At 40.4% G+C, this 27479-nt stretch overlaps 1 protein-coding gene across 7 annotated transcripts in view; it reads left to right on the forward strand.

Moving 5' to 3' along the window:
* LOC139456520 (septin-2-like) overlaps positions 1-26827 on the forward strand; it is a 129278-nt gene extending 102451 nt beyond the window's left edge. For 5 of the 7 annotated variants that reach the window (XM_071238276.1, XM_071238280.1, XM_071238278.1 and 2 more), the window contains 9 exons: positions 7052-7175; positions 7413-7547; positions 8550-8667; positions 13831-13932; positions 16059-16204; positions 17004-17102; positions 20747-20822; positions 21826-21944; positions 22704-26827. In XM_071238276.1, the coding sequence (XP_071094377.1) occupies positions 7052-7175; positions 7413-7547; positions 8550-8667; positions 13831-13932; positions 16059-16204; positions 17004-17102; positions 20747-20822; positions 21826-21927 (902 nt within the window). In that variant the 3' untranslated portion in view covers positions 21928-21944; positions 22704-26827. The remainder of the gene's footprint in view (positions 1-7051; positions 7176-7412; positions 7548-8549; positions 8668-13830; positions 13933-16058; positions 16205-17003; positions 17103-20746; positions 20823-21825; positions 21945-22703) is intronic. The other 2 variants (XM_071238277.1, XM_071238279.1) reach the window with 2 other exon arrangements.
* The last annotated feature ends 652 nt before the right edge of the window (positions 26828-27479 follow it).

Consider the following 27479-nt stretch of genomic DNA (forward strand, 5'->3'; position numbering starts at 1 on the left):
CCCTTTCTGTTATATATTAAAAAGGCAGTTTTTGCAAAAACAATCTTAAAATACTATTATCTTAGAGACTAACTGTTAGTCTCATATTGTCTCTGTTGTATTAATTTATAAACAGATTAGAAACCAACTCTAAATAAACTTGTCATCTGAGAAAAAAAATATTCTAGGTCCTATTATGTCTTAGTGATTTAATAATTAATTTCCTGGAAGTTTGATCAGGAAGTGCCTGCCAAATGAACATTGACGTACATGCACATTCAGGAGAGTAAAGCTTGTTGTTGGTCCGATCCCATGTAACTATAAACCAGATGTTTAATTATAACCACCAGACAAGGATTAGGAGACTATAAACAGACTGCACCCTGTGCCCACCAGAACATGGCCTGAACACAAAGTTGATTTTGTTGCTGTAGGCTGATGTGTTTGCCTGGCTCCATGTAGGATGCACTGTATCTCGGGGTCATGTGTTTCCTTATTTGTGACCTCAAAGTAGGATCCGTTTTGATAGCAGTTCAATAGTTTATCTGACATGGAACCATTGAAATGACCAAGTGTGATTTAGCATGCGAATAGCTAATATTGTGTGAATAACAATCTTTACATTTCTCAAATAATTTTATTGGTGATTTGGTTGGTTTTTTTCTCTTTTCTTCTTTGTTTTGTCTCTCCTTACAAAAGTTTTAAATATTAAATCATTGGAAGAAATAAAGGTAAATATATAGAGATATAAAGTCAGGGATCATGAATACATTGAGGGTGGGGATACCTTTTTGAAGTGAAGATTGAGCACACAATTTCACAAAAAATATCCCCCCAAATATTCATTATCCATAACTTGATTTGTTCAGTATCTGTATGGAGGCTGTTCACCCTGTCCGGAGAGTGTTTGTGTGATTGAAGTTAGACTTGCTCAAGTCTATAAGCCAATAATTATTAGTTTAAATTTCTAGATTATGTAAATAAAAACAACAAGTTGTCCCTATAAGATGCTGGAATGTTCTAGACTTGCCTATTAGGAGGATTGAATTACTTCACATCCATGGACTTATCTTTCAGTACAGTCTTGGAGCAAGGCTAGATTGAAGTATGTTCAGGGAATGAGTGTCCCGATCAAGTTCCCAATCAGTGGCTTAGTAACCTGAGAACCTCTCACTGCCGAGGCTTGATTGGTTATAAAGACTTCTGTACACTGTGTCTGACAGCAACTGTAGTTGTATTGCAGACAGGCTAAGTCGGGGTCACTCAATGCCATGTTTTTGTATAGCTCTTTAACTGTGGCATTGTTACACATTTGTGTTATTGACTTTCTCATTCACAAGTGTGATTATATCTTTGGGTAGATTTATCTGCATTCATTCTCAGGGCAGCTGAACGGGTTGTTGTCGCACTTGACTAACACTTAGTTAATGAAAACATGTCTTTAAAATAATTTAAATTTTTTCTTAAGAACCTTTCCTCTTCTGTTTTCATGTGGAATCAAGCAAACTAGACTTGGTTAGTTTGATCTAGACTTGCCTAGGCTTTTAGTAAAAAAAATACCTGAAAAAATATAAATTGCACAGTCACGGTCCAGGACTATTGTCGCACGGATACTACAGGTGTGTACCCCAGGTATGTTTCTGTATTCAGAAATGTACCCTAGCCAAAATCTGACTACAGACAGATACGCATTGACTCATGAACTCACTCCTGAGGGAGATATCTACCTAAGGAGGTGTATCAGGACCAACCTGTGAAGTACTGGGTGGCTCTCGCTGGCTATCAGCAGCATCTGAACATGCCGCAGATCATCAATGTCACAGACCAGGGGGCAGTGATGTATGACTGTAATGACAGACTGCCTCTCTTCCACCATCTGCTACATGCTGTGTCCCCCCTCAGCTTCTGTAAGGTCTAAGTGATGGGTATTGGCTCGTCCTGCACCATGGCTGTGGAATATGTTTATTTTATGGAAAAAAACACGATCTAGAATTGTATACAAAAGCAAGTCTAGCCAGCCCAAATCAGCATCGGGAAAATAATTTTTTATATTTTTAGAGTCAAGAAGGGTATTGTGTAATAAGATTTCATAGACTATTGCTAGTCCAGGTATTGGCCTGAAGTTGGTATTGCAGTTTACTTCAAAAATGATTCATGTATTCCAATATGTACCACAACATATCACATTCGTTCCTTCATCTGTAATTAGTGATGAACCTGAATGGGGAAAAAACTTCCTTCGCTCATTTTTTGACAACTTTTCATTTTGTTGGATGTTGCTATGATCACTATGTATGCATAATAGACACCTGATATACAGAAAACTGGTCACAAATAGTTCCGCCTTTTCAATCACAGGAAACAGTTGCTTTTTTCTTAATTTCATAATTTTTCGTCTGATATTTCACTTTCGTTAAAAAAATTCCAACAGAATGAAGATATGCATGCATGAAAATGCAATGTACCAATATTTTCCAAATGTGTTGTGGTACATATTCATTAGTATTTCCTACCATGGTATACCGGTGCTGCTGCACACCTCTATACAGTTTAGTGCTCTTTGTTTATCAGTCTTGTATACAAAGGGATCTGGTCAACCATTAATTCATTTCAAACAAAGACTTTGGGTGCTATTTCAATAATGTCACGGTGTCAAACATACCCTGTTTGTATATCCGGAGTAAGATTTATTGCCAAGTCAGGAACTTACAGTCTGACGTGTTAACAACTTAGGGATAACAAAATTGCAGGGAATATTATGCTGTTAGATTCTCCACTGAAAGGTTGTTACAACTGCAGAGTAAAATCAAGTTGGTAACCTTATCATTTTGACATATCCACTTCATATGTCTACAGCAACCCATGCTTCCCATAACAGGCGACTATGCTTGTTGTAAGAGGCGACTAACGGTATCTGGTGGTCAGGCTCGCTGACTTGGTTGATGCATGTTATCGCATCCCAGTTGCGTAGATCGATGCTTATGATGTAAATTACTGTATTTTCTGGACCAGACTCGATTATTTACAGAACACTGTCATATAGCTGGAATATTGCTGAGTGCGGCGTTAAACAACAAACAAACAAACAAATGGAGGATATTCCGCAGTCATTATCATATAGCTGGAATATTGCTGAGTGCGGCGTTAAACAACAAACAAACAAACAAATGGAGGATATTCCGCAGTCATTATCATATAGCTGGAATATTGCTGAGTGCGGCGTTAAACAACAAACAAACAAACAAATGGAGGATATTCTGCAGTCATTATCATATAGCTGGAATATTGCTGAGTGCGGCGTTAAACAACAAACAAACAAACAAATGGAGGATATTCCGCAGTCATTATCATATAGCTGGAATATTGCTGAGTGCGGCGTTAAACAACAAACAAACAAACAAATGGAGGATATTCCGCAGTCATTATCATATAGCTGGAATATTGCTGAGTGCGGCGTTAAACAACAAACAAACAAACAAATGGAGGATATTCCGCAGTCATTATCATATAGCTGGAATATTGCTGAGTGCGGCGTTAAACAACAAACAAACAAACAAATGGAGGATATTCCGCAGTCATTATCATATAGCTGGAATATTGCTGAGTGCGGCGTTAAACAACAAACAAACAAACAAATGGAGGATATTCCGCAGTCATTATCATATAGCTGGAATATTGCTGAGTGCGGCGTTAAACAACAAACAAACAAACAAATGGAGGATATTCCGCAGTCATTATCATATAGCTGGAATATTGCTGAGTGCGGCGTTAAACAACAAACAAACAAACAAATGGAGGATATTCCGCAGTCATTATCATATAGCTGGAATATTGCTGAGTGCGACGTTAAACAACAAACAAACAAACAAATGGAGGATATTCCGCAGTCATTATCATATAGCTGGAATATTGCTGAGTGCTGCATTAACAGAACAGACAAAACAATAATCAAAAGGCACATGCTAACCATCTTAGACATTTTGAGTAACCTATGCTTGTCATTACTGCAGGCGATTAAATGGATCAGGTGGTCAGACTTGATGACTTGGTAGATTGCAAATCCATGTGGCATTGTCATAGTACTTCTGTGGTGTATGATATTGCTCATGATATCAATCACTGGTTTGTCTCAACTGGATTCCATCATATAGCTTGAATATTGCTGAGTGTGGTGTTAAATAGTCTGTCATACAGACCCTGAAACAAGTATATCCAATAGAGCCCATGCAAGTCTAGAATAGTTGGCAAGTTAGGATTGCTGCCATACAGACCCTGAAACAAGTATATCCAATAGAGCCCGTGCAAGTCTATGATATTTGGCAAAATGAAGAAAGTCTCTGGGATCCTTTTTATTATATTTTATAACTAAAATGTAACTATATTTTTTTCTGTAAAGTATGTAATTTTCAAAGACTAGATGTTAGTCTAGGTGTTAAACACCAAGGTTATTTACTGGGACGGTCTGAGATATACAGTATTGCCTGTGATGTCTCAGATATTATTCCAGACAAGTACAAGCAGACAAACATACACACACAGTGTTAAACCACATTCCCCCTCACCTGAAGCAAATATCACTCTTAAACGCAGCCCTAGAAGTTTGCAGGTGATGTGGATTGTTTTGAGGGGAAAAAACAATGGAGCAATATTTTTGTTTTGACATTTGTCTGCCTTGTCTGTATCAACATGTGCCAGCCAGCCTGCATGTGTTGAACAGGTGCTTGATTCACTAGATAGTCTCGCATTCCTTCACACCTGTGTAAACCCTAGGTGTCGGGGATCAGTTACAGTTTAGTCCCAACAGCCTGCTGTACTGGTTGATGATATTACTGGAAATAGTTTAGTCTACATCTAGTGTTGGAAATGAACATATTTTATGCAAAAGAACCCAGTTGTTAAATTATCTTAATAAAATATAATAACAAAGAGCCAAGAGACTTTCAGAACTTTCAGAACTTCAGTAATCTAGAATTGCAAGGGCTGTATTGGGTATATTTGTTTCAGGGTCGTAGAGCTGGGACGGGTAACTCGGGTATCGGGGTACTGAGTAGGACCCAGGTACCCACAGGACTACCTGAACCCGTGGTTAGTCACATGATATATTGTCTAATGACTAAAATTATCTAGAACTCTATGGTTACACTACAAGTCACTAATGTTAGCTTTTCTTTCGGACTTTTCATATGATTGAATAAGCATATAACTTAAGTCAACTTCAGTGTATGCATGACCAAATTGTTTAATACATGTATCAAAATACGTTTTGCCAGGGCTATGCTAAAAAAGTTCCCAGTCGCATTTTGATATATCTCCTGAGACCTACAGTGGGTACCCGGGTAGGGTAGGGTAATAGGGGGGCGGGTACCCGGGTAGGGTAGGGTAATAGTGGGGCGGGTTCCCTGGTAGGGTAGGGTAGGGTAATAGGGCTATGGGTGGGGGGGCGGGTAGGGTAGGGTAATAGGGGGCGGGTACCCGGGTAGAGGTGGGTAATAGGGGGGCGGGTTCCCGGGTAGGGGCGGGTAATAGGGGGGCGGGTTCCCGGGGAGGGTAGGGTAATAGGGGGGCGGGTTCCCGGGTAGGGTAGGGTAATAGGGGGGCGGTTTCCAGGGTAGCTAGGGTAATAGGGGGGCGGTTTCCAGGGTAGGGTAGGGTAATAGGGGGCGGGTACCCGGGTAGGGGCGGGTAATAGGGGGGGCGGGTTCCCGGGTAGGGTAGGGTAATAGGGGGGCGGTTTCCCGGGTAGGGTAGGGTAATAGTGGGGCGGTTTCCAGGGTAGGGTAGGGTAATAGGGGGGCGGGTTCCCGGGTAGGGTAGGGTAATAGGGGGGCGGGTTCCCGGGTAGGGGCGGGTAATAGGGGGGCGGGTTCCCAGGTAGGGGCGGGTAATAGGGAGGCGGGTACCCAGGTAGGCGGGGTACCCAGGTAGGGTAGGGTAATAGGGGGGCGGGTACCCAGGTAGGGGCGGGGTAATAGGGGGCCGGGTACCCAGGTAGGGTCGGGTAATAGGGGGGCGGGTACCTGGGTAGTAGATTTGGACTCGTCCCAGCCCTACAGGGTCTGTATGACAGACTAGACATATTTGTACTCCTATGAAAAATGCAGGAAGTATGAAAATACAAAATCTAATACCCTCTTCCACCCCATAGCTCTGTCCTGTTTACAGTATTGCTGTCAATATTGACCAGATTGTAGATTTTTGCGATGCAATCTAAGTTCCTCTCATACTGGCTAGACACCAGATTTGTTTGTTTGTAATATAATGTGTTAAAAATGTGGTTGGGGAAACTGGAATATGTGATGACCACATGTTACTGACCTGCTGACAGTTTTATTGCAAAACAGGATCCTTCTAGATGTGGACATTTTGCGAACATTTCACTGGAGTATTTAGGCCTGTCTGATTCCGTTCCTTGTTTTATTGATTTTCAATATGCTCACAAAGGCATGAGGCAATAAATTTCTGACATACTCACAAAATTTGACAAAAGTGTAAAAAAATTCATTTTAATGAAAACACAGCTTATTCCTTTTAATATCCTGGTTGTTTTGTTTTTTTGGCGAAATTTGCTATGACTTCTACTGGAAAACAATTGAACCGCGATGTGAATAGCTTGTCTTCATCATAGATTTCACTTTCATCTCTTAAAGTCCAAGACTTGTTTGTTTTTCTGTTGTTTAAAACTGCACTCAGCAATATTCCATCTATGTGATGGTGGTCTAAATAATGTCTGGACCAGACAATCCAGTGATTGACATCATGAGCATCGATCTACGCAATTGGGATACGATGACATGCATCAACTAAGTCAGTAAGCCTGACCACCCGATCCCATTAGTTGCAGCTCACAACAAGCATAGTCGCCTGCATGAGTTGCTGAAGACCTATTCTACCCCATATCTTCACGGGTCTTAAGTTTGAGAAACACATTAGACATTTCCTTAAGATTTTAGAGTAAGTTTGATTTGACAGGTCAGTTAAGCCATATCTGTAAAAGAATTGAACAGATAAAATGTCCCAATTCTTTTCTTGTTTGTGTCCTTCCCCTATTCATGCCCTTTTTGCTTGATTTCAGAAAAAATCCAGCAAACTGTAAAAATCGATGCCTCGACAGTGGAAATCGAGGAACGGGGTGTGAAGCTGAGGTTGACTGTTGTGGATACGCCAGGATTTGGAGACTCCTTAAACTCACAAGACTGGTTGGTATATGAGAGCTAGCCTCTCTTACAGACCCCAGATTACCCCTTGCCAATGTCATCCCCTTCTCAGCTCTATGCTCATGCCCTTCTCAGCTCTATGCTCATGCCCTTCTCAGCTCTATGCTCATGCCCTTCTTACGCTCTTTCCAACATAATTTTGTTGATCAAATTAAGTCTGTTTCACTGTCCGATGCTGAATTGTTGTTGTAGATCTTAGTATGTTCTCGTGTGTTTCAGCTTCCGACCAATCATCCAGTATGTTGACGACCAGTTTGAGAGGTATCTACAAGACGAGAGTGGGCTGAACAGAAGGCACATCGTCGACAACCGCGTCCACTCCTGCTTCTACTTCATCAACCCTTCAGGACATGGGTAGGTGTCAATGTCCTTAAATGACCTTCAGGACATGGGTAGGTGGTGTCCTCAAATGGCCTTCAGGACATGCATAGGTGTTGATGTCCACCAATAACCTTCAGGACATGGGCAGGTTTCAATGTGCACAAATGTAGCCCTCCAACCTTATGAAATACTTGTTACATAGTGCACAATTGCCTTATCAGATCCATGTGAAATACTCGTTACATTGTGAGTTTGTGTTAAGGTAGGTACCGGCATTGTGTCATTATAGGTGACTACATTGGATCGGGGGGTCAGACTCCGTGGCTTGGTGAGTGAGTTTGTTGTTGAACGCCGCAATATTCAAGCTATATGACATTGGTCTGTAAATAATCGAGTCTAGACCAGACAATCCAGTGATTGACATCATGAGCGCGCCATTCAATGAGCCTGACCACCCGATCCCGTTGGTCGCCTTTTACGGCAAGCATGGGTTGCTAAAGACCTAGTCTACCCCGGATCCTCACAGGTCAGTGGCTTGGTAGATTATGTGGTAGATTGCAGGTAGATGTATAGCTGAAATATTGCTGGCTGACAAAAATATGTCACTCACCCACTTGTTATTTCACAGCAATTTCCGACATTGAGTGAGTGAGTTGTGCTTTTAACCCCGCTCTTAACAGTATTCCAGTTATATCATGGCGGTATGGGAGGTAAGCTGGAAGTGATGCATGTCTCCGACATTTACCACTTGTGTGAAACCCAAGAACACAGTATGGTGCTGACAAACCTAGAAACATAATCAGGAAGAACTGCGATTCAAACCCACAATCATAGGTTTGTGGCGTAGCCAAGGGACACAACTCTGCACAGCAAATTGCAGCGCCTGAGATGACTAGGCCATCAGTGCCCTCCTTCCTAAATGGACATATTTATACACGCCAAAAACAGCTAATCCTAAACAATGCTGAACTAGATTTATGCACTTGAGAACATTTTTGTTTCTGCATGTATTGACTTTGGCATTTCTCATTGCAGATTGAAACCTCTCGACATATCTTTTATGCGGGCACTCCATCACAAGGTCAACATTGTCCCTGTAATAGCTAAAGCTGACACGCTCACAAAACAGGAAGTGTTAACTCTCAAGCGACGGGTAAGGGAACAGAGAGGGTTTCCGCCATCTTGATGTTAGACCAGAATATTTTTGAGAGAGGATGTGCAAAGTTTGGAATTCACAAGAGGTGAAGTGGTGTACTTGACACCTTCCATAACCATCTGCAGTGATGTGGCAATTTAGTCTGCTTTGTTTTGATGTGATGTCAAAACATATGGTGACACTCAGGGCACGGGACTTAGCTCAGCTGCTCCTCTGTTAACCCAGCAGGGAATAGGTACTAGAGTACGCACGGAAATGAAAAAAACCTGTTTTTTCGACCTCAGATCTTAAATTTTTGCAGTTAATATACAAAATATGTAAATATTCAAACAACTAAATTAGTACTAATTGGGCCCGTGGCACACATACAGCGTATCAAATGTTTTTATGCCTTTTTACACGTTAAAGTGTGTAAAAATGTGAATAAAACAGACTATTGTGAAACAGGGCATAACCAGGTGTAAGTAGATCAAGGTGACCTATGACGACAGGTGAGAACAGGTGCGTAATGCCTATAGTCTGTTTCTGCTATGCCAATTTGGACTTAGTTTTATTTTTGAATGTTGAAAGTACTGACAAATTACCTCCTGTAAAGTACATTTTGTATTGTTCACTGAGATCAAACTAGCAAATCCAGACTAGTACTTTTCGAGTTGTTTTGTTATTTCGTATTTACAGCTACGTAACACTTTGTGTCGATTTTTAAATTGAGAAAAACAGTTTTTTTCATTTCCGTGAGTACTTTAGGGCTGGGACGGGTAACTCGGGTACCCGGATCGGGTGGGTACTGAGTAGGACCCGGGTACCCACAGGACTACCCAGACCTGTGGCTAGTCACGTGATATATTGTTTCATGACAAAAATTCACTATAATTATAACTACATGGTTACACGACAATATCAAGTCTGTAATGTTCACATTTCTTTATGACTATGAACACGTTCCTTCTGACTTAAATATGTTTGAACAAAGCTAAAACTTCAGTCAACTTCAGTGTATGCATGACCACATCGTTTTTTATGTGTATCTGAAACATTCTGCCAGGGCTACTGTCAATTTATTCCCAATCGGACATTTTATACCTATCTCCTGACACCAACAGCAGGTACCCGGGTAGGGTCGGGTAATAGGGATGTGGGTACCCGGTTAGTACATTTGGACTCGTCCCAGCCCTAATGGGTACCTGATATGTGAGGTGGATGTAAAAACCGTCTAGCGCCTGTAGGCAGCTTGGGTTGTATACTTCCCAGGGAGTTGAGAATGATGCTGCATGTAACTAAGATGCAGACGGATCCACTGTTTGGGAAACGAGTATAGACCGTATTTGATTGGAGATGTTTGGGCAAGGGCATATATTTACATGTAATCCTTACATTATAGTACTTTCAATGGCAACTGTACATTCATTTATTTGGGGGGTGTAGGGTAGTGATGGGAATATTTTGTAAAGTCATGATGATTGGATTGTCCTAACTAATCGATCATCAAAATTAATGAGTTTGTTTATTTTTATTTTTTTAATGTTAATTTCATAAAAAGTTACCGGTAATTAAAAGAAGAACACAAATGGGTACTTCAGCCTACTTACTTTTGGTTTCAAGTTCCTCACTTTTCATCTCCCAGTTCAAAGTAGTCAATGAATCTTCTCTGATTGATGCTTATGATGCACTGGATTATCTGGTCCAGGCTCGATTAATTACAGACCGCCGTCCTACAGATGAAATATTGCTGAGTGCAACGTTGAACAACAAACAAAAAAATAGACAAAGTTATATCAGAGTTGATGGAGGGTACTGGAGTGTTGATCGATTGTGGCAGGTTGTGTTTGATCTTTTTTTACTTTCCAATTCTTTCAATTATACGGAACACCACTAGCAAAAGGGTAGCCTAGAGGCTGAAGTATTTCCGAGTCACGTGAACCTGGCTTCAATTCCCCTCATGGGTTCAATCTGTTGAAACTCATTCCTGCATCCTCTTCTGGGATAAGGCCCGAATATTCCTCCTACTTTGAAAACATTCACTTACTATTTCATTTCGTCAATATCTTAAAATAATAATTACAATGTTATTATATTATATAAAATGATATAAATTATTATAAAATATTATTAGATGGTATACAATGTTATAAAATAATATGCAATAGTATAAGATGGTATAAAATATTATACAAAATTATAAAATGGCATAAAATATTATAAAATGGTATAAAATATTATAAAATAGTACAAAATAGTACAAATAATATATAATTCTATGTTGTCGGTTTCATTGTTTCACGCTCATGTAAGTCATGAAGTGATAAAAGATTGCACATAGAAGGCCCGTGACTGTTAAACCAGTTAAGTAACGTAGCCATGTTTCATTGAAGTGCATTGAAGTAGACAACATGTCAGCTAGATATGGATGGTTCTCACAGGCCAAGTATATGTAAGCGGTTTCTAGGAATCCTGTCCTGGGGAAAACATTTCCTTCAACACAGCAAGCTGTCGATATTTGTGGCTATATCCTTCCTTCCTGACAGGAAGCATGTTCTCATGTAGACCTGGTTAGTTTTGACTACATAAAGTGACATATCCTTGTCATGGGTCAATCAAATATGTCTCTCCTGAAGCGAGTGAGTTAACGTTTTGCACTGCATCGGCAATATGCACGGTGTATTCAGTGAATTACTTAATTGACACTGATCATTCACTATTTCTGTTGCCCGTGAAGATTCCGGGGTAGAATAGGTCTTCAGCAACCGTACAAGGCGACTATGCTTGTCATAAAAGGCGACTAACGGGATCGGGTGGTCAGGCTCGCTGACTTGGTTGATACATGTCATCGATCCCAATTGCGTGGATCGATGCTCATGATGTCAATCACTGGATTGTCTGGTCCAGACTCGATTATTTTACAGACCGCTGGCATATAGCTTGTATATTGCTGAGTGCGGCGTTAAACAATAAACAAACAAACACAATTTCTGTTATGAAAGTCACAGATTACAAATGGCTACGGCACTTTTTGCTGCTATCATCTGCCATCAAGCTCTGGAAAGTTGCTTTGAAATTTTTCTCATTGAGCCAAAAACACTAATGGCCCAAACAAGGCCTCATCAGGAACAAGCAGTTAACATCACCGCTGTTTAACTCAGTCTGTAGGCTAATAGTACTGAAGAATCGGACCAGAGACAACATAAAGGGTGCACATTACGATTAAGATATGAGTAATCTTCTTCTTTGCTGTGCCTCATTGACAAAGGAATTTCATCCTTATTCTACACAAATATCCAATATTCACAAAACTCCTTAGACTAACATTTAGTCCAAGAAATAAAGAAATAAATAATTTCAGGCCTAGAGCTGAGGCAATCTAAACTTGCAGCAGTCCTTTTAATGATAATGTAATATAATAATATAACGCGTCGTTATGATACCATTACTGATGGGAAGGACTACATGACTAGTGTCAATTTCTAACGCTGACTTGCCAAATCATTCTAGACTTGAGTTGGATTCCCTGTTATTTGTTCTCTATGGTCTGGGAGACTGACTTAGAGCTCCTGTAGGAAGCTGGTGAATCGTGTTGATTATCCCTCAGCTGATGATGTCATCCAGGCTATCACAGTGACCGAGGCAGACAGCGTGTTGTCTGTGTAATGTGATGGCAATAACTCTCCATGGGGGCTGTTATCATCCTTACTGAGAGCCTCCTGGTTAGATAGCGGCCATCTTCCCTGGCCATGTGGCCTGGAGTGTTCATGAATGGTTTCTTCAATGTTTGTCTGTTATCTGCAGTGATTCTCTGTTAGTCTTATCTCATGCTTGTAGAGTAGACATGGACAAATAAAAGCACATCATTCAATAAGGTTCTGTTTACTTTAGTTGAGCCCCATTCAAATTGTTTATTAACATAATTTTTATTCCTGATACCGTATTCGACGTAATAAGCGCCCCACTCTAATAAGCGCCCATGGCAATATTTGCTAATATATTGGCTAGTGATCAATCCAAATCAGCACCCTTCCGATTGATCAGTGCACACAAGACATATTTATCCTTGTATAATACGTATGTTATATGCCCCCTTAATTATGGGAAATTAAATTCTGGAAAAATATATCTGTCATATATATAAACATTTCAGGCTGTCAGCATAAACCACGAAATGTACGAAAATTTAACTCTGTTGTTTTCACCAGAATAATATTCTAATAAGAGCCCCCATTTCTAATTTTGAGAGTGCCCATTATGTCGTATACGGTAATAGGAATCGTAGAAATAACTAGATATGCTACTTAAAGAAGGTTAAGGACCACTCGATTCTTTCATATTACTGTAGTTAATCTGTCATGCCATGACCTTTTTGAGTAGTATACTTTTACTGAAACTCAGAGGCCCTTTACACAGATAATTAGATTGTCTGTCTTAGATTCTTTAGAAGTGATACACATAGGGAAGAGAATTTGTTGATGTTGACTTCTTTATTATGAGGAACACAATGTTTCAGAGTATATACTTACTCCGTCATCAGGGGATGAAGGAGTAAGCATTTTCTCAAAGTTGTGTTTCTCATAATAAAGAAGTTGACATGCATAAATTCTCCTCCTTACTAGGAACGTGATCAGCTAAATGTTTTGGCTGACACTTATTACTCTGTCGACTGATGAATAATTTTGTTGATGTACAGTACGTAATTCTTTAGCGTTTGAGTCTACCTTCCACACAATTGGAAGTGGGCGTGTCAATTGAGACCATTCAGATTTGCATCTCTCGGTGGGGATTTTGTTTTATAATTGGTCCCCAGAGATGACAGATTAACTATGGCCGTGTGAGAGAATATGGTTTTACACCACTTTTAGCAATATTCAAGCACTATCCAGAAGGGTCACCAGAAGTGGGCTTTACACATTGTTCCCATGTGGGGAATCTAACCTGGGTCTTCGGCGTGAAGAGCAAACGCTTTAACCACAAAGCTACCCCAACACCCTTGGTCATGTGAAAACATTGTGTCCTTTTACGTCTCTGGATTAGTGTATTTACAAGTACATGGTTTGTCTCAAATAGTAGTTATCTCCTATCCAATTAACCGATGATGTTGAGCCTGAATGCCTTCTGTTTCTGGTTGTTGGTTGGCTGAGAGTGCCCCTGTTGATGTGGATTGTGTTGTTGCAGATCTTGGACCAGATAGATGAGAATGGGATCAACATCTACCCTCTGCCTGACTGTGACTCGGATGAAGATGAGGACTACAAGGAACAGTGTCGACAGCTCAAGGTCAGTGTAGCAGGTGCCCCTTTTGGCTTCAGCTGTAGTGCCGCCTCCATGGTCTTGTGGTAGAGCGTCCGCCCGGAGAGCGGAAGGTCCGGGGTTCGATCCCTGACTGCGTCATACCAAAAGACGTTAAAAGATGGTACTTGTTGTTACCCTGTCTGGCGCTCGACATTAAGGGGCTAAAACAAGGACTGGTCGGCTCGGAGTCAGTATGAGTGGGGTATTCATGTTAAACTGCGTCATGGTATCTCAGTGAGCTAGCACTATAAATTGGCAGCCACACACACACACGTGCATGCAAGTTGCTATATAAGTGCAATAATCTTGGACGCGACATTAAACCAAATTTCACCTCACCTCACCTTCAGCTGTAGTCCTGGGGGGAGGGTGAGGGGGGATCTCCCCTTGGGCATTCTTGGCCCCTTGTACTGATGCACTTGCCTCTCCCTAGTCATTCCGATACAGAAAGCGTCCCCAGTACACCATACTAGTCTCTCCCTGATCGATCCGGGACAGAACAGGTCCCCAGTACACCATGCTAGTCTTTCCCTGATTTATCCGGGACAGAACAGGTCCCCAGTACACCATGCTAGTCTCTCCCTGATCAAACCGGGACAGAACAGGTCCCCAGTGCACCATGCTAGTCTCACCCTGATCACTCCGGGACAGAACAGGTCCCCAGTACACCATGCTAGTCTCTCCCTGATCACTCCGGGACAGAACAGGTCCCCAGTACACCATGCTAGTCTCTCCCTGATCACTCCGGGACAGAACAGGTCCCCAGTATACCATGCTAGTCTCTCCCTGATCACTCCGGGACAGAACAGGTCCCCAGTATACCATGCTAGTCTCTCCCTGATCACTCCGGGACAGAACAGGTCCCCAGTATACCATGCTAGTCTCTCCCTAATCACTCCGGGACAGAACAGGTCCCCAGTACACCATGCTAGTCTCTCCCTGATCACTCCGGGACAGAACAGGTCCCCAGTACACCATGCTAGTCTCACCCTGATCACTCCGGGACAGAACAGGTCCCCAGTACACCATGCTAGTCTCTCCCTGATCACTCCGGGACAGAACAGGTCCCCAGTACACCATGCTAGTCTCTCCCTGATCACTCCGGGACAGAACAGGTCCTCAGTACACCATGCTAGTCTCTCCCTAATCACTCCGGGACAGAACAGGTCCCCAGTACACCATGCTAGTCTCTCCCTGATCGATCCGGGACAGAACAGGTCTTCAGTACACCATGCTAGTCTCTCCCTGATCACTCCGGGACAGAACAGGTCCTCAGTACACCATGCTAGTCTCTCCCTGATCACTCCGGGACAGAACAGGTCCCCAGTACACCATGCTAGTCTCTCCCTGATCACTCCGGGACAGAACAGGTCCCCAGTACACCATGCTAGTCTCTCCCTGATCACTCCGGGACAGAACAGGTCCCCAGTAGTGAGTGAGTGAGTTTGGTTTTACGCCGCTTTTAGCAATATTCCAGCAATATCACGGCGGGGGACACCAGAAATGGGCTTCACACATTGTACCCATGTCGGGAATCGAACGCGGGTCTTCGGCGTGACGAGCGAACGCTTTAACCACTAGGCTACCCGACCGCCCCAGGTCCCCAGTACACCATGCTAGTCTCTCCCTGATCACTCCGGGACAGAACAGGTCCTCAGTACACCATGCTAGTCTCTCCCTGATCGATCCGGGACAGAACAGGTCCCCAGTACACCATGCTAGTCTCTCCCTAATCAATCCATATGTTGTGTATGCCCTGGTGTATAACATACGTATTGGCCAGCCAGTGGTATTGCGCAGGTAATGTCTGATTGTCTCTTCATTCGCTGCCCAGAGATTGGAAGGTCTGTTGTTCAATCCCTGGCCACGTCATACCAAAAGATGTTAAAGATGGTACTTGATGTTGCCCTGCCTGGCACACCCACACACCACCTCTGCCTTCTGAAATAATTATGTGTAGTTTTTATTGGTCAACCATTTTCAGTCAGTAGTGGAATAGAGAGTACGAAGAATAATTGAATATGTGGTTCTAAAGAAATTCATGCTGTTCAAAGAGCGTACACTGTCAGAATTTGATGTTCACAAATCTTTTTTTGTTTCTGTAATTTTAGCAAGCTGTTCCGTTCGCCGTTGTTGGTGCTAATACAATTATCGAGGTTAAAGGTCGCAAGGTCAGGGGTCGCATGTACCCCTGGGGAGTTGTGGAAGTGGAGAACCCGGAACACTGTGATTTTATTAAACTTAGGACCATGCTCATGTAAGTGTTGGACCCTCCCCAGAGACAGGACCCGTGAAGATCGGGGCTAGAATAGAATAGGCCTTCTGCAACCCATGCTTGCCATAAGAGGAAACAATGCTTGTCATAAGAGGCGATTAACAGGATCGGGAGGTCAGAATTGCTGACTTGATTGATGCATGTCATTGTATCAGAATTGCCTTGATCATAGCTCATAATGTCAATCACTGGATTGTCAGCTCCAGACGTGGTTATTTACAGACTGTTGTTACAGCTGGAATATTGCTGAACAAACAAAACAAAATCAGATAGGTGCTACCCTGGAAACTTTTCATCTATGATGATCACTCATAGCTTTGTGAGCTTACGTGTTTATCTAATCATACTAGCATTATAAGTATTCTTTGAAGGGATGATATTGTCACTTGAAGAATTATTTTTGGAAATTTAGCATGTATAGTGTTAATAGGCCAAATGGAGTTGCTAGACATGTCAGAGTTTTCCTTGGTAATTTCTGAATTTGTTTTAACCTTAAATTGCTGCAAACATCTATACCCAGCAGAGTTATGTCCCTTGGTAATTTTGTAGTATCTGGACATTGTTGCAAACATCTATACCCAGCAGAGTTATGTCCCTTGGTAATTTTGTAGTATCCGGACATTGTTGCAAACATCTATACCCAGCAGAGTTATGTCCCTTGGTAATTTTGTAGTATCCGGACATTGTTGCAAACATCTATACCCAGCAGAGTTATGTCCCTTGGTAATTTGTAGTATCCGGACATTGTTGCACACACATATGTATCTGTCTTCCCTTCCAGAACACATATGCAAGATTTACAGGAAGTTACACAAGAAATTCACTACGAGAACTTCCGAGCAGAAAGGTTAGCCACAGGTGGTGCACAGAAACGAGTCAAGTATGTATGCATGGCCTTTGGCTGTTCCCCACACCTAGTCATTTATCAGGGTGCCATCTCGGCCTGTTTCCCCAACATGGCCCAACATTACTTATTTGTAAGACGCCAAACAATTTTATATAAAATTTCTCATCAGCCAGCATTCCGACCTAATTGTTTTCATAATAATTTTAAAAAATCTAAAGCCATCCAGTATGAATTTTTTTTTATTTATTCTATTATTTATTATTATCTTTATGAATTAAGAAATCTATCATCATTCCAAACGTGTAAATATTCCAAATTCCAACCCAATAATAATCAGCCTGGTACCTTGCACAGAGCTATCTCAGCACTAGGGCCCACTTGCACAAAGCGATCTTAGCGCTACAACTATTATGAGCCTATGTTAAAGTATGGGAGTTACGATCATCATAGCGCTAAGATCGCTTTGTGCAAGTGGGCCCAGGACTATACTTGGAGATGTCCTGCTATAGTCGTATCACTGAGATAGCTTGTGGAAGTGAGCCTAGGTTGTATCTGTGTGTTATGAGACACCAGCAGCTTGTTAACTCCGATATGGCACCCTGCACGAAGAACTTGATCGAGTCCTACAGGGTACACCATGCCTTGTTTAGAGTAGGAGGTAGTTGACGTGCGATGTATCTACTTGTATATGCAGCATTTCTGTGTTTGAATTAGGATAGTGTTTGTTCAGAACCTTGGATTGAAGAATTGGCAGTTATTCCCTCTCAAAAAGCTCACATATTCAGTGCCAGTGATTAAAAATATTCATATTTTTTTTTTTATTATTATTTTGTGCCAGATGCTATTTACTTCTCTAATATTCGCTGTCATTTTGACTGTTCTGTAAACTGGCATTGATTTTGAAGAGCAAATAGTTTGACCTTTGTAGTCTCAGTTCTTGTTCAGGAGAACCTCGTTTATCTGGATCTTGTCAATACAGGAACATCCCTATCAGGACAGATAAGTTGAATAATTTACAGATTTACAGCAGTAAGAAAATAATGTTTGGTCAGGGTTTGATGTTAATTTCTGAAATTAACCTCTTCTGTTAGATTTCAGTCAAATACAGTTTTTTTTACTTTACCAGTAATTTAAGATCAGTAGGGGGTCATCTATCAAACTAAAAAATAAATTGGTGTGGCCTATGAAACATGAATTTACTGAGATTTTTTCCTGGTTTAATTTGTCTGTAATCAGTGGTGTCCAGATTAGCGAGGTTCGACTGTTCTATGGTCAGTCTGTAGCAGGTCACTGACTGTCTCGAGCTCGAAGTTGATATGCAAAATGGTAGTTCTTTCTGATAGTCAATTTAATGTTTTTATGTACTGTTAAAATGTTTTAGAATTATTTTGTTTTAATTTTCAGTCTATAATGAACATTTAAAGTGTATATACCATATAATTCCGCCAAATGTAGATGTGTTAGAAGTATTTACTTATTTTATTTTTAGTCTTTAATGAACATTTAAAGTATTTGCAGCATTCTTTTCTTCAGTAGCATTTTATATTTGTATTCTTAAGTCAGTAGTTAATGTGCAATACTTGGTCCCAATAGATAAGCTCTTCATATTTTACAAATGTTCCACATGGCTCCCAATAAAAGCATTGTATGACATTATGATACTGAATTTTAAGCTGCTGTGTAATTATATAATATTATATGCTATTGTATATGTACTCTGCATTGGTTTTGGAATATCTGTCTGTAACTTTCATCATATTGAGCCAGCCAATGTCTAATTCAGTGCTTTTGCTTGAAGGAATTAACAGTCAGCAATTACCAATTCTATTTTGCTGTCTTTCAATGCTAGCTTTTTTTCTGTTCGAAAGCCATTTGATTAGTGACATGTTTGTTTGAGTACCTACATGAGATTAACACAGGATTTCTGCTTTTCTTCTGTTCTGGTATTGTGTGTGCCGTTTGCCCTCCTCCATGATAATGATGGTAAGCTAGGCGACATCATCCATATAGTGTCTGTGTCTTCGTTCTACTAATCCGTGCTTTCTTCACGCCCCCTGCCAGATGAATATTCAGTGTGCTTGTAACCATGGTAACCATCTTCAGCATGTGTCGGAACAAAGCTTCCTCTTGATAACATAAGGATTAAACAATGTGGAATGTCGGTCACGAACAGGACCCAAAATGTGTTACCACAATTTTACAAGTGTTAACACACATTAAACTAGAATTATGCCAAAGAACATAAAATAAATAGTCAAGATTGTCTGTCCTTGATATCTTTACTATTATCATTCTGGGATCAATTGTGAGTTTAAAAATATATATATTCTTCTGTGGATGGAGTTCTTATTATTATAGTTGGGTATCTTGTTACATTTTGAACGCTAAGTTTATTATTTATCATGTGACTACAACGCTGTAATAATCTTATAATGTCATAGGGCATGTATTTCATCTTTTGTTTCACGTCATCAACACATTCAATGTTTTTGATGCAGAAAGTCTCCTTGTCTTAATATCTTGTAAAAATGTTGTTATATTTATATCTATTAAACTATCAGATCTTGTTTCTAATTAAAAAGTTTGTTCTTAAAATATTTGTGACCTTTAAATTAGTGAAACCTAGTGTCAACTTATTGGTATATGGTTAATTAATAATTCTTTTAACAAATCAACTTTTACTAACATTTTCATTCAGACAAAAGTTATCTCCCCTTGTACCTCCATTAAATTAGTGATCCTGTAAAATACAGTATTCTGCACTGATGCAAAGACTAAAATGTTATTGTCATCACTGTTGATAATTAGCAATGTAACTCATCATCAATCTTCAATACTTCACTGGTTTGTATACACCGTATTCCGCCGTCGCTTGGTAATACGTAGGAACTCTTTCCGATTGTACAGAGACCAATACTCAGGCCAAGCCTGGATACAAACCTGTTAAGTTTTGACGATGCTCATTAACTAAATCTATTTATATGCACATGGGAAATCATTCCATAATCACATCCTGGTGTCATAGTTATTAATCTCATACATACAATCATAAAATTATTTACTTTCATATCGCCTTTCATATTTCTCATTTAAGTTTGAATGTAAAAGAAATTCAATCAATCTACTTATTGTGGCTTGATGAATTCCATTACAAAGAGCTCCACAGTTCTCTGTGCAGAGTTGTGTCCCTTGAGCACACCAGAATCCTATGATTGAGGGTTCAAATCCTGGTTCGCTCTGATTGTGTCTCTAGGTTTGTCGGCACCATACTTGTGCTCGTAGGTTTCACCAAAGTGGTAAACGCCTGAGACCTGCATCACTTTGAGCTTTCCTCCCACATTAAGCTGACAAGCCGTGACTTAACTGGAATACAGTTCAAAACGACTTTAAACCCTACTCACTTACTCTTACCCAAATAAATATCTCCAATACCAGTATCAATATATATTTTAAGTTACGGTTTTATTTAAATGAATTAATTTATTGGAATTAGAGCTTGTTCAGCATATTAACTGAATTTTTGGTTTTGTGATTATTTCTAGTTTGAGAAATAGATTGGCATGGCTAGTAATATCACCTATGCATGATACACTTGCTTTCATAAGCTGCTCGGGAGATAACACCAATGGGTCATGTCAAAATGAGCATGTCTGTTTTATAGTGTTGTATTATTTCAGCAAATCACGCAGACCTGAAAGCCAAGAGAAAGACTTTTCTGACCGAGAGAAGCAGTTGTCTGAGAAGGAGGCGGAGGTAAGTTTTATCTTGAAACAATCTGTACATTGTGTAGTTCTGAGGAGTGACTTGAAACAGTCAATAAGTTGTGTAGATCTGAGGGGTGACTTGAAACAATCAATAAGTTGTGTAGATCTGAGGGGTGACTTGAAACAATCAATACATTGTGGAGTTCTGAGGAGTGACTTGAAACAATCAATAAGTTGTGTACATCTGAGGGGTGACTTGAAACAATCAATAATTTGTGTAGATTTGAGGGGTGACTTGAAACAATCAATAAGTTGTTTAGATCTGAGGGTTGACTTGAAACAAAATCAATACATTGTGGAGATCTGAGGGTTGACTTGAAACAATCAATACATTGTGGAGATCTGAGGGTTGACTTGAAACAATCAATACATTGTGGAGTTCTGAGGGGTGACTTGAAACAATCAATAAGTTGTGTAGATCTGAGGGTTGACTTGAAACAATCAATACATTGTGGAGTTCTGAGGGGTGACTTGAAACAATCAATACATTGTGGAGTTCTGAGGGGTGACTTGAAACAATCAATACATTGTGGAGTTCTGAGGGTTGACTTGAAACAATCAATACATTGTGGAGTTCTGAGGGTTGACTTGAAACAATCAATAAGTTGTGTAGATCTGAGGGTTGACTTGAAACAATCAATACATTGTGGAGTTCTGAGGGTTGACTTGAAACAATCAATATGTTGAGGGGTGACTTGAAACAATCAACAAACCTCACCTGTCCTTTGTCCTCACCTCACCTGTCCTGTGTCCTCACCTCACCTGTGTTGTGTCCTCACCTCACCTGTCCTGTGTCCTCACCTCACCTGTGCTGTGTCCTCACCTCACCTGTCCTGTGTCCTCACCTCACCTGTCCTCACCTCACCTGTCCTTTGTCCTCACCTCACCTGTCCTGTGTCCTCACCTCACCTGTCCTGTGTCCTCACCTCACCTGTCCTTTGTCCTCACCTCACCTGTCCTGTGTCCTCACCTCACCTGTCCTGTGTCCTCAGATCCGTCGCATGCAGGAGATGATCCAGAAGATGCAGAAGGAAATGGAGTCGCAGAAGGGGGCGCCGCAGCAGAATGGCGACGTCAAGTCCCACGACGTGTAACTGACGCTGGTTCTCAGGTGTGTACAGAGGACTAGCATATCCTCCGGGGTCCTGCCATCAAAACTTTGTTTCTGACTTGTGCCTCTTTTGACCCATTTTGAGCTGACACAAGGTGATATGACTGAAATAAATTTTTTAATAGAAATTTAACACTACTCACTCCCAACTCCTAACAGCACCAGAAAATGAACCATGTGATGATCCGTGTTTGAATTGGACTACAGCAACCATTGCTGGTCCAGGCTCAATTATTTACAGACCGCTATCATATAGATGGGATATATCTGAGTGCACCGTTAAACAATATACAAATATTCGGATGTTAGACCATGATCTTCCTGATGACTGCATTATTGCGAAAACAAATATTTATTTAGAAGCACTTTTTTCACAAATTCCCTGTTTCCCAATTTCAAATACCGACGTTACCTCTTTAACATTGGAACCGTGAATATTCAGGGTTGAATAGGTCTTCAGCAACCAATGCTTGCCAAAAGAGGCGACTAATGGGATCAGGTGGTCAGGCTTGCTGACTTTGTTGATGCATGTCATCATATCCCAATTGTGTGGATCGATGCTCATGTCAGTCACTGGATTGTCTCATCCAGACTCAGTTATTTACAGACCACTGTCATGTAGCTGGAATATTGCCGAGTGCAGGGATAAGGGAATGTATTGTAAAGCATCAACATGGCTTAACTTTTGGTGCTACTCAAATAATATTTGGCAGATAAGTCTTAGTCCCTATGTCTTATCCTTTCTTTTATCACTTTCAGGGCCAGCTTTTATCTTACATGAACAGTAATACGAAGACCTGTGATTGGTCAGATCATGCCGTCATCCTCATCACTGACCAATCAAACTCTCTCATCAACCAGTTGGCTAGTCAAGTCTCGAGTGTTACATTTCAACACACATTCTACATGTTTCTCTGTCTGAACCAACTTTCAGTATTTTCTTTTGTAGAATTCCATGAGTGTTGTTAAGTGCAATTATTAACAAACTGTATGTCATTCTAATGCTGTACGAACATACGCAGCGTCGTCACAAACATGTTCATATTTGCACTTATGTCGACGTGTGAACAATGTGCTGAATAATATCCATGTGTTGACGGCTGATGAACTTGTGCTTATTTACATATCTACCAACAACAAAAATAGAAATCCAAACTGAAATACTCGTTTGAATTTCCATTACTGAATCACAAATAGTGAACTATTTAAAATCTGAATGTACATATCGACTTGTCAGGGAAACATGACTAGCAAGTAAATTTATGCACAAACTTGGATCCATTAATATGTAATTATCAACAAATCCTATAATACTAAAAAGGGACCTAGCAATTATGTTTTTTATAACTGACGAGTTGAAAAACCCATTTGGCAATAAAATGTATCACAAATTGTTTTCATGCTTGTCCTGACACAAGATATTAAATTCATCACAACAGCATTTAAATAATTGTTCAGGATCGTGGCCATGATGACATTGAATTATATATTATATATATTGAATACCTATTGAATGTTTACACACAAGAGTTGGTCTAGAAATAGGAGTTATATTATTGTTACTTTTTCCAATGTAATGGATCCAAATTTGTTACTTTTCAACCACTGATAGTATATGCCAAAAGGATGGAGAGATGTGAATGGTATTCATGATGACAAGCATCAGGCGTGGTGCACACCCAATATTGTATTGCTCATGACTGAATAGCCTGTCAGTCTGGACTGGGTAATAACCGCATCAATCTCATTAAAAGTGGACATCCCTTTAAGGGTCCCATCAGAACGACCTTTCATCCGACCAATCAAAGCGTCGCTTACCAGGTCATGAAAGTGAGAGTCAGAATGTGTTTTCTAATCATGCAACCTCGAAAACGTTAACAACCGAATGACAGTACGACTGATTCCGTCAAAATTATCGTCTATGTCTCTCTTCTGTGGGATAAACACTTGAATGGCGGAGGCATTGCACAGTAATGGGAAGCACTGCCATACAATCTCAACCATATATTAGACATTCCAGAATGTTTGTTTGTTCAGTTTTACAAAAAATTAATCGAGAACTGTGTCAACATATTTTTCAAGTGTAGTCTGAAATGGAAGTCGCCAGGTTGAAACGAGTGCCGTAAGGTCGTGAAAGCTGCTTTTTAATTGGCTGATGTTGACTTCTTGTTAGTTGTTTCAGTCGTCGGTCAAAGTTCGCGAAAGATCGTTCTGATGTGACCCGTAATGGGATGTCCTCAGATCTTTGTTTAACGGCAGCGAGAACTTAGATATGATTTTAATGAGATTGTAACCGCATGCACATCCAACAGTCTTCCTGGCTAAGATGGCTTTAATTCATAATTCTGGGATATGAATTTCAAAAGCTTAATTATCTTGTGTGCAAGCCTTCATACCAGAATGTTTTATCTGTGTATCAAAATTGATTTCAATAACTACATTAACAAGAATATGCAAGTATTCTCAATCAAATAATCTTAAATGTAGAATATTTATTGTTTTCATGGATTAATTTGTTTTCTACGTTTTACTTAGGTTTCCAAATTCCCTAAATGTTTTAAGTGTAAACACATGCTGTTAATTTGTTCTTGCTACAGTTTGTGATAACTGTAATTATTAATTTGAATATTTCAGAAAATTGTGTATCCTTGTGTATATATTAATGTTTTCTGCAAATTTCAATTATTTTCTTTTTTGCTTATGTAAGCTGACACACAATCCTCTTGTGAAACTGACCCTGTGGTCAAACTGTCATTGCTCTTACACTGTTAAATGTGAATAATCAGTTCCATCATGGAAGCGGAACATCTTTCAAAAACATTCATGATTTTGTGGACCCAACGAAATATTAAAAGTGCCAAAATAGGTACATTCCAAATGTTTGAACATTTTAGCTTTTTGATCGCCGCCTGAAGTGTTTTCATGTGCTATGGTCATCGTTTGATATTTTCATGACATCAAGTCTAGTGCTGTCAATGGAGAGGTGCTTTTTGTGGCATTATTTACTTTCACAGTATTGGTCCAAAGTGCAGTACACCAGTTATTTTCTCTTTAAGCCATTTTACCTGTTGTGAATGTTTGCTCATAATGACTATCATCAGCATGGTTATCAAATGTAGTGACTCCATTTTAGTTTGATATGCAGGCTTAGAACTAACTGAAAAGCTTTACTAGGCTGGGTAAGGATAAAATGCCCTTGTAATGTTAAAACAATGGGGAAATTAGAAATTTTGTACTAGCCCACAGGCATTTGTATTAGCCCCGGGCTAGCTGGCAAGTGTTAATTTCCAACCCAGAAATCCTTGGCTTCTTTGTGTTGGGAGTGATGTTGCCGTCTCCATTTCTCTTGGGTTGGGTCTCTGAGAATGAAAATCCAGTGCTTACTGATCCATTGACCAGGGTAGTAATGTTAGCGCTTTGATAGGATGGCTATTTATAACATTGTCACTCAAAACGGAGCTGTATTGGCAAAAAGATCCAGGATATTTATCATAATTGAATGAAGATATATGTGGATAATCGAGTTCTGCCGTGGTCTAAAATGTTGAATTATTTTCTCGTTAACAAGTAAGTGAAAGTGCTGTGCTAACAAGCTACGTGATCACCCTGATTGCCATGGCTTGCTATTTATCCTCATATATAGTCACCATGTATCACAACCTACAGTGGATGTAGACTTATGTATTGTAGATCATCACACTGTTACCTCCAGCTAGGGGCTTTGTGTGACGGCTGTACAGACGCATCTGGACACAAACTCATCACGGATAGTCAATCAAATTGGTGCTTTGGGACAGAAGTGTGATGCACCAAAACGAGTATTTCTCATATACGTAACGTAGACACATGCCACTGCTCTTGAGTCGTGACGGTCCGTGGGGGGAAATATGATGACACTTGAGAAGTGAGTTCCACTCATTCCGGACATTGTGTCTTGTTTCATGGAAGGTGGAAGACAAACTGAAAAAAATCAAGAGGGACTATGCTCCACAAGCTAGATCTGTCAAGCTAATGTAATCACTACTTGATGTCTGCGTTTATTTGAGCTTTCAGAGACATGGTGAGGGGCGGTCGGGTAGCCTAGTGGTTAAAGCGTTCACTTGTCACGTTCGATTCCCGACATGGGTACAATGTGTGAAGCCAATTTCTGGTGTCCCCCGCCATGACATTGCTGGAATATTGCTAAAAGCGGCGTAAAACATTACTCACTCACTCAGACATGGTGACATCTTGAATGTCTTGTATCAGACTGTCCAGAGCATACGTAGTCCCTTTGAAGTGTAGGGTTCCAGTGACTGTTTGGAGATGCCGTGGATGTTTCATCATAATGTGGCTGAATAACGAGGCTGGCCTAAAACAGTCTGTATGTTGACCGTGTGCCAATTACATGAAGTGGTGGACCGCTATCATGATCCAGTTGAAGGGTTACCAAATCTGCATGAGTTCTGGTAATAAGTTTACCCCTACAGAGTGACATAGTTCACAATTGTATTGTAATAGTATGAAAACAAACTAAACACATTAATCAAATCTCTCATAATGGCTCACTAGCTTCTGTGCTGGATCAGGGTACACAGTGTATGACAATGTTACACACAGGACCATGGAATACACAATGGTGTTTGTATGATTGTGAAGGGTCCAGGAAGGAGCCGGTGTTTGTGACGATATCTTGCCAGGAGTTCCGTCTCGTCTGGCGTGGATGTTATGTATATGTGCTAGTGTTCCCTCTGCAGCCTACGTGGATATATTGTACCTGTTCACAACTATATCTGTGCTTGTTTTCACTATTTTCCTCAATTAGGTTTTGTTCAGAACTTTGTAATGCATTTTGAACATTTTGTATGCATCTATACATTGTGAATTAAAATGACTCTTTTTTCATACAACCTTTGTTGTGTCTTCTTTTAATGTTCAAGTGTCATTGTGTACTTCAAATTACATTACTGCCTCAGTGGTCTAGTGGATAGAGTGTCAGCCCGGGTAGAGGAAAGTCAGGGTTTCGACCCCCAACCGCATCATACCAAAAGATGGTACTTGTTGTTACCCTGCTTGGCACTCGCATTAGGGGATAAAACAAGGACTGGTCGGCTCAGAGTCAGTATACTGTGTCTGAGTCGGATGTTCATGTTAAACTCCACGGGCTAGCACTATAAAACCGGCATGAGTCCGGACTAGGACTTGTACAAGTGAGCATGCACATGTACATGTTCATGCGCATGCACATCACCATATTAGTGCATATCTCCATTTCACCTCACCTCAAATTGCTTACATGACGCCAGTATGTACCTCAGGTCTTTTTGTATTGTTTTCAACTTAGCATAGAGACATTGCAAATAACGAAAGGACAATATTTGCATGAAACTAGTAGTATGTACCTCAAAAGTAAGGATTTTTGCCAATGACCCTGTAGATGGGGTGAGGTAAAATGGGGTTTAAGGTCGCGTCCAATATCATTGCACTTGTGTGTGTGTGTGTGTGGCTGCTTATACTATACTACTCAAAATTTGATAAGGATCACTAGGTGATATG

The sequence above is a fragment of the Haliotis cracherodii genome, unplaced genomic scaffold (assembly GCF_022045235.1).
Source record: "Haliotis cracherodii isolate W230 unplaced genomic scaffold, xgHalCrac1.p SCAF_11, whole genome shotgun sequence".
Taxonomy (NCBI): Eukaryota; Metazoa; Mollusca; class Gastropoda; order Lepetellida; family Haliotidae; genus Haliotis; species Haliotis cracherodii.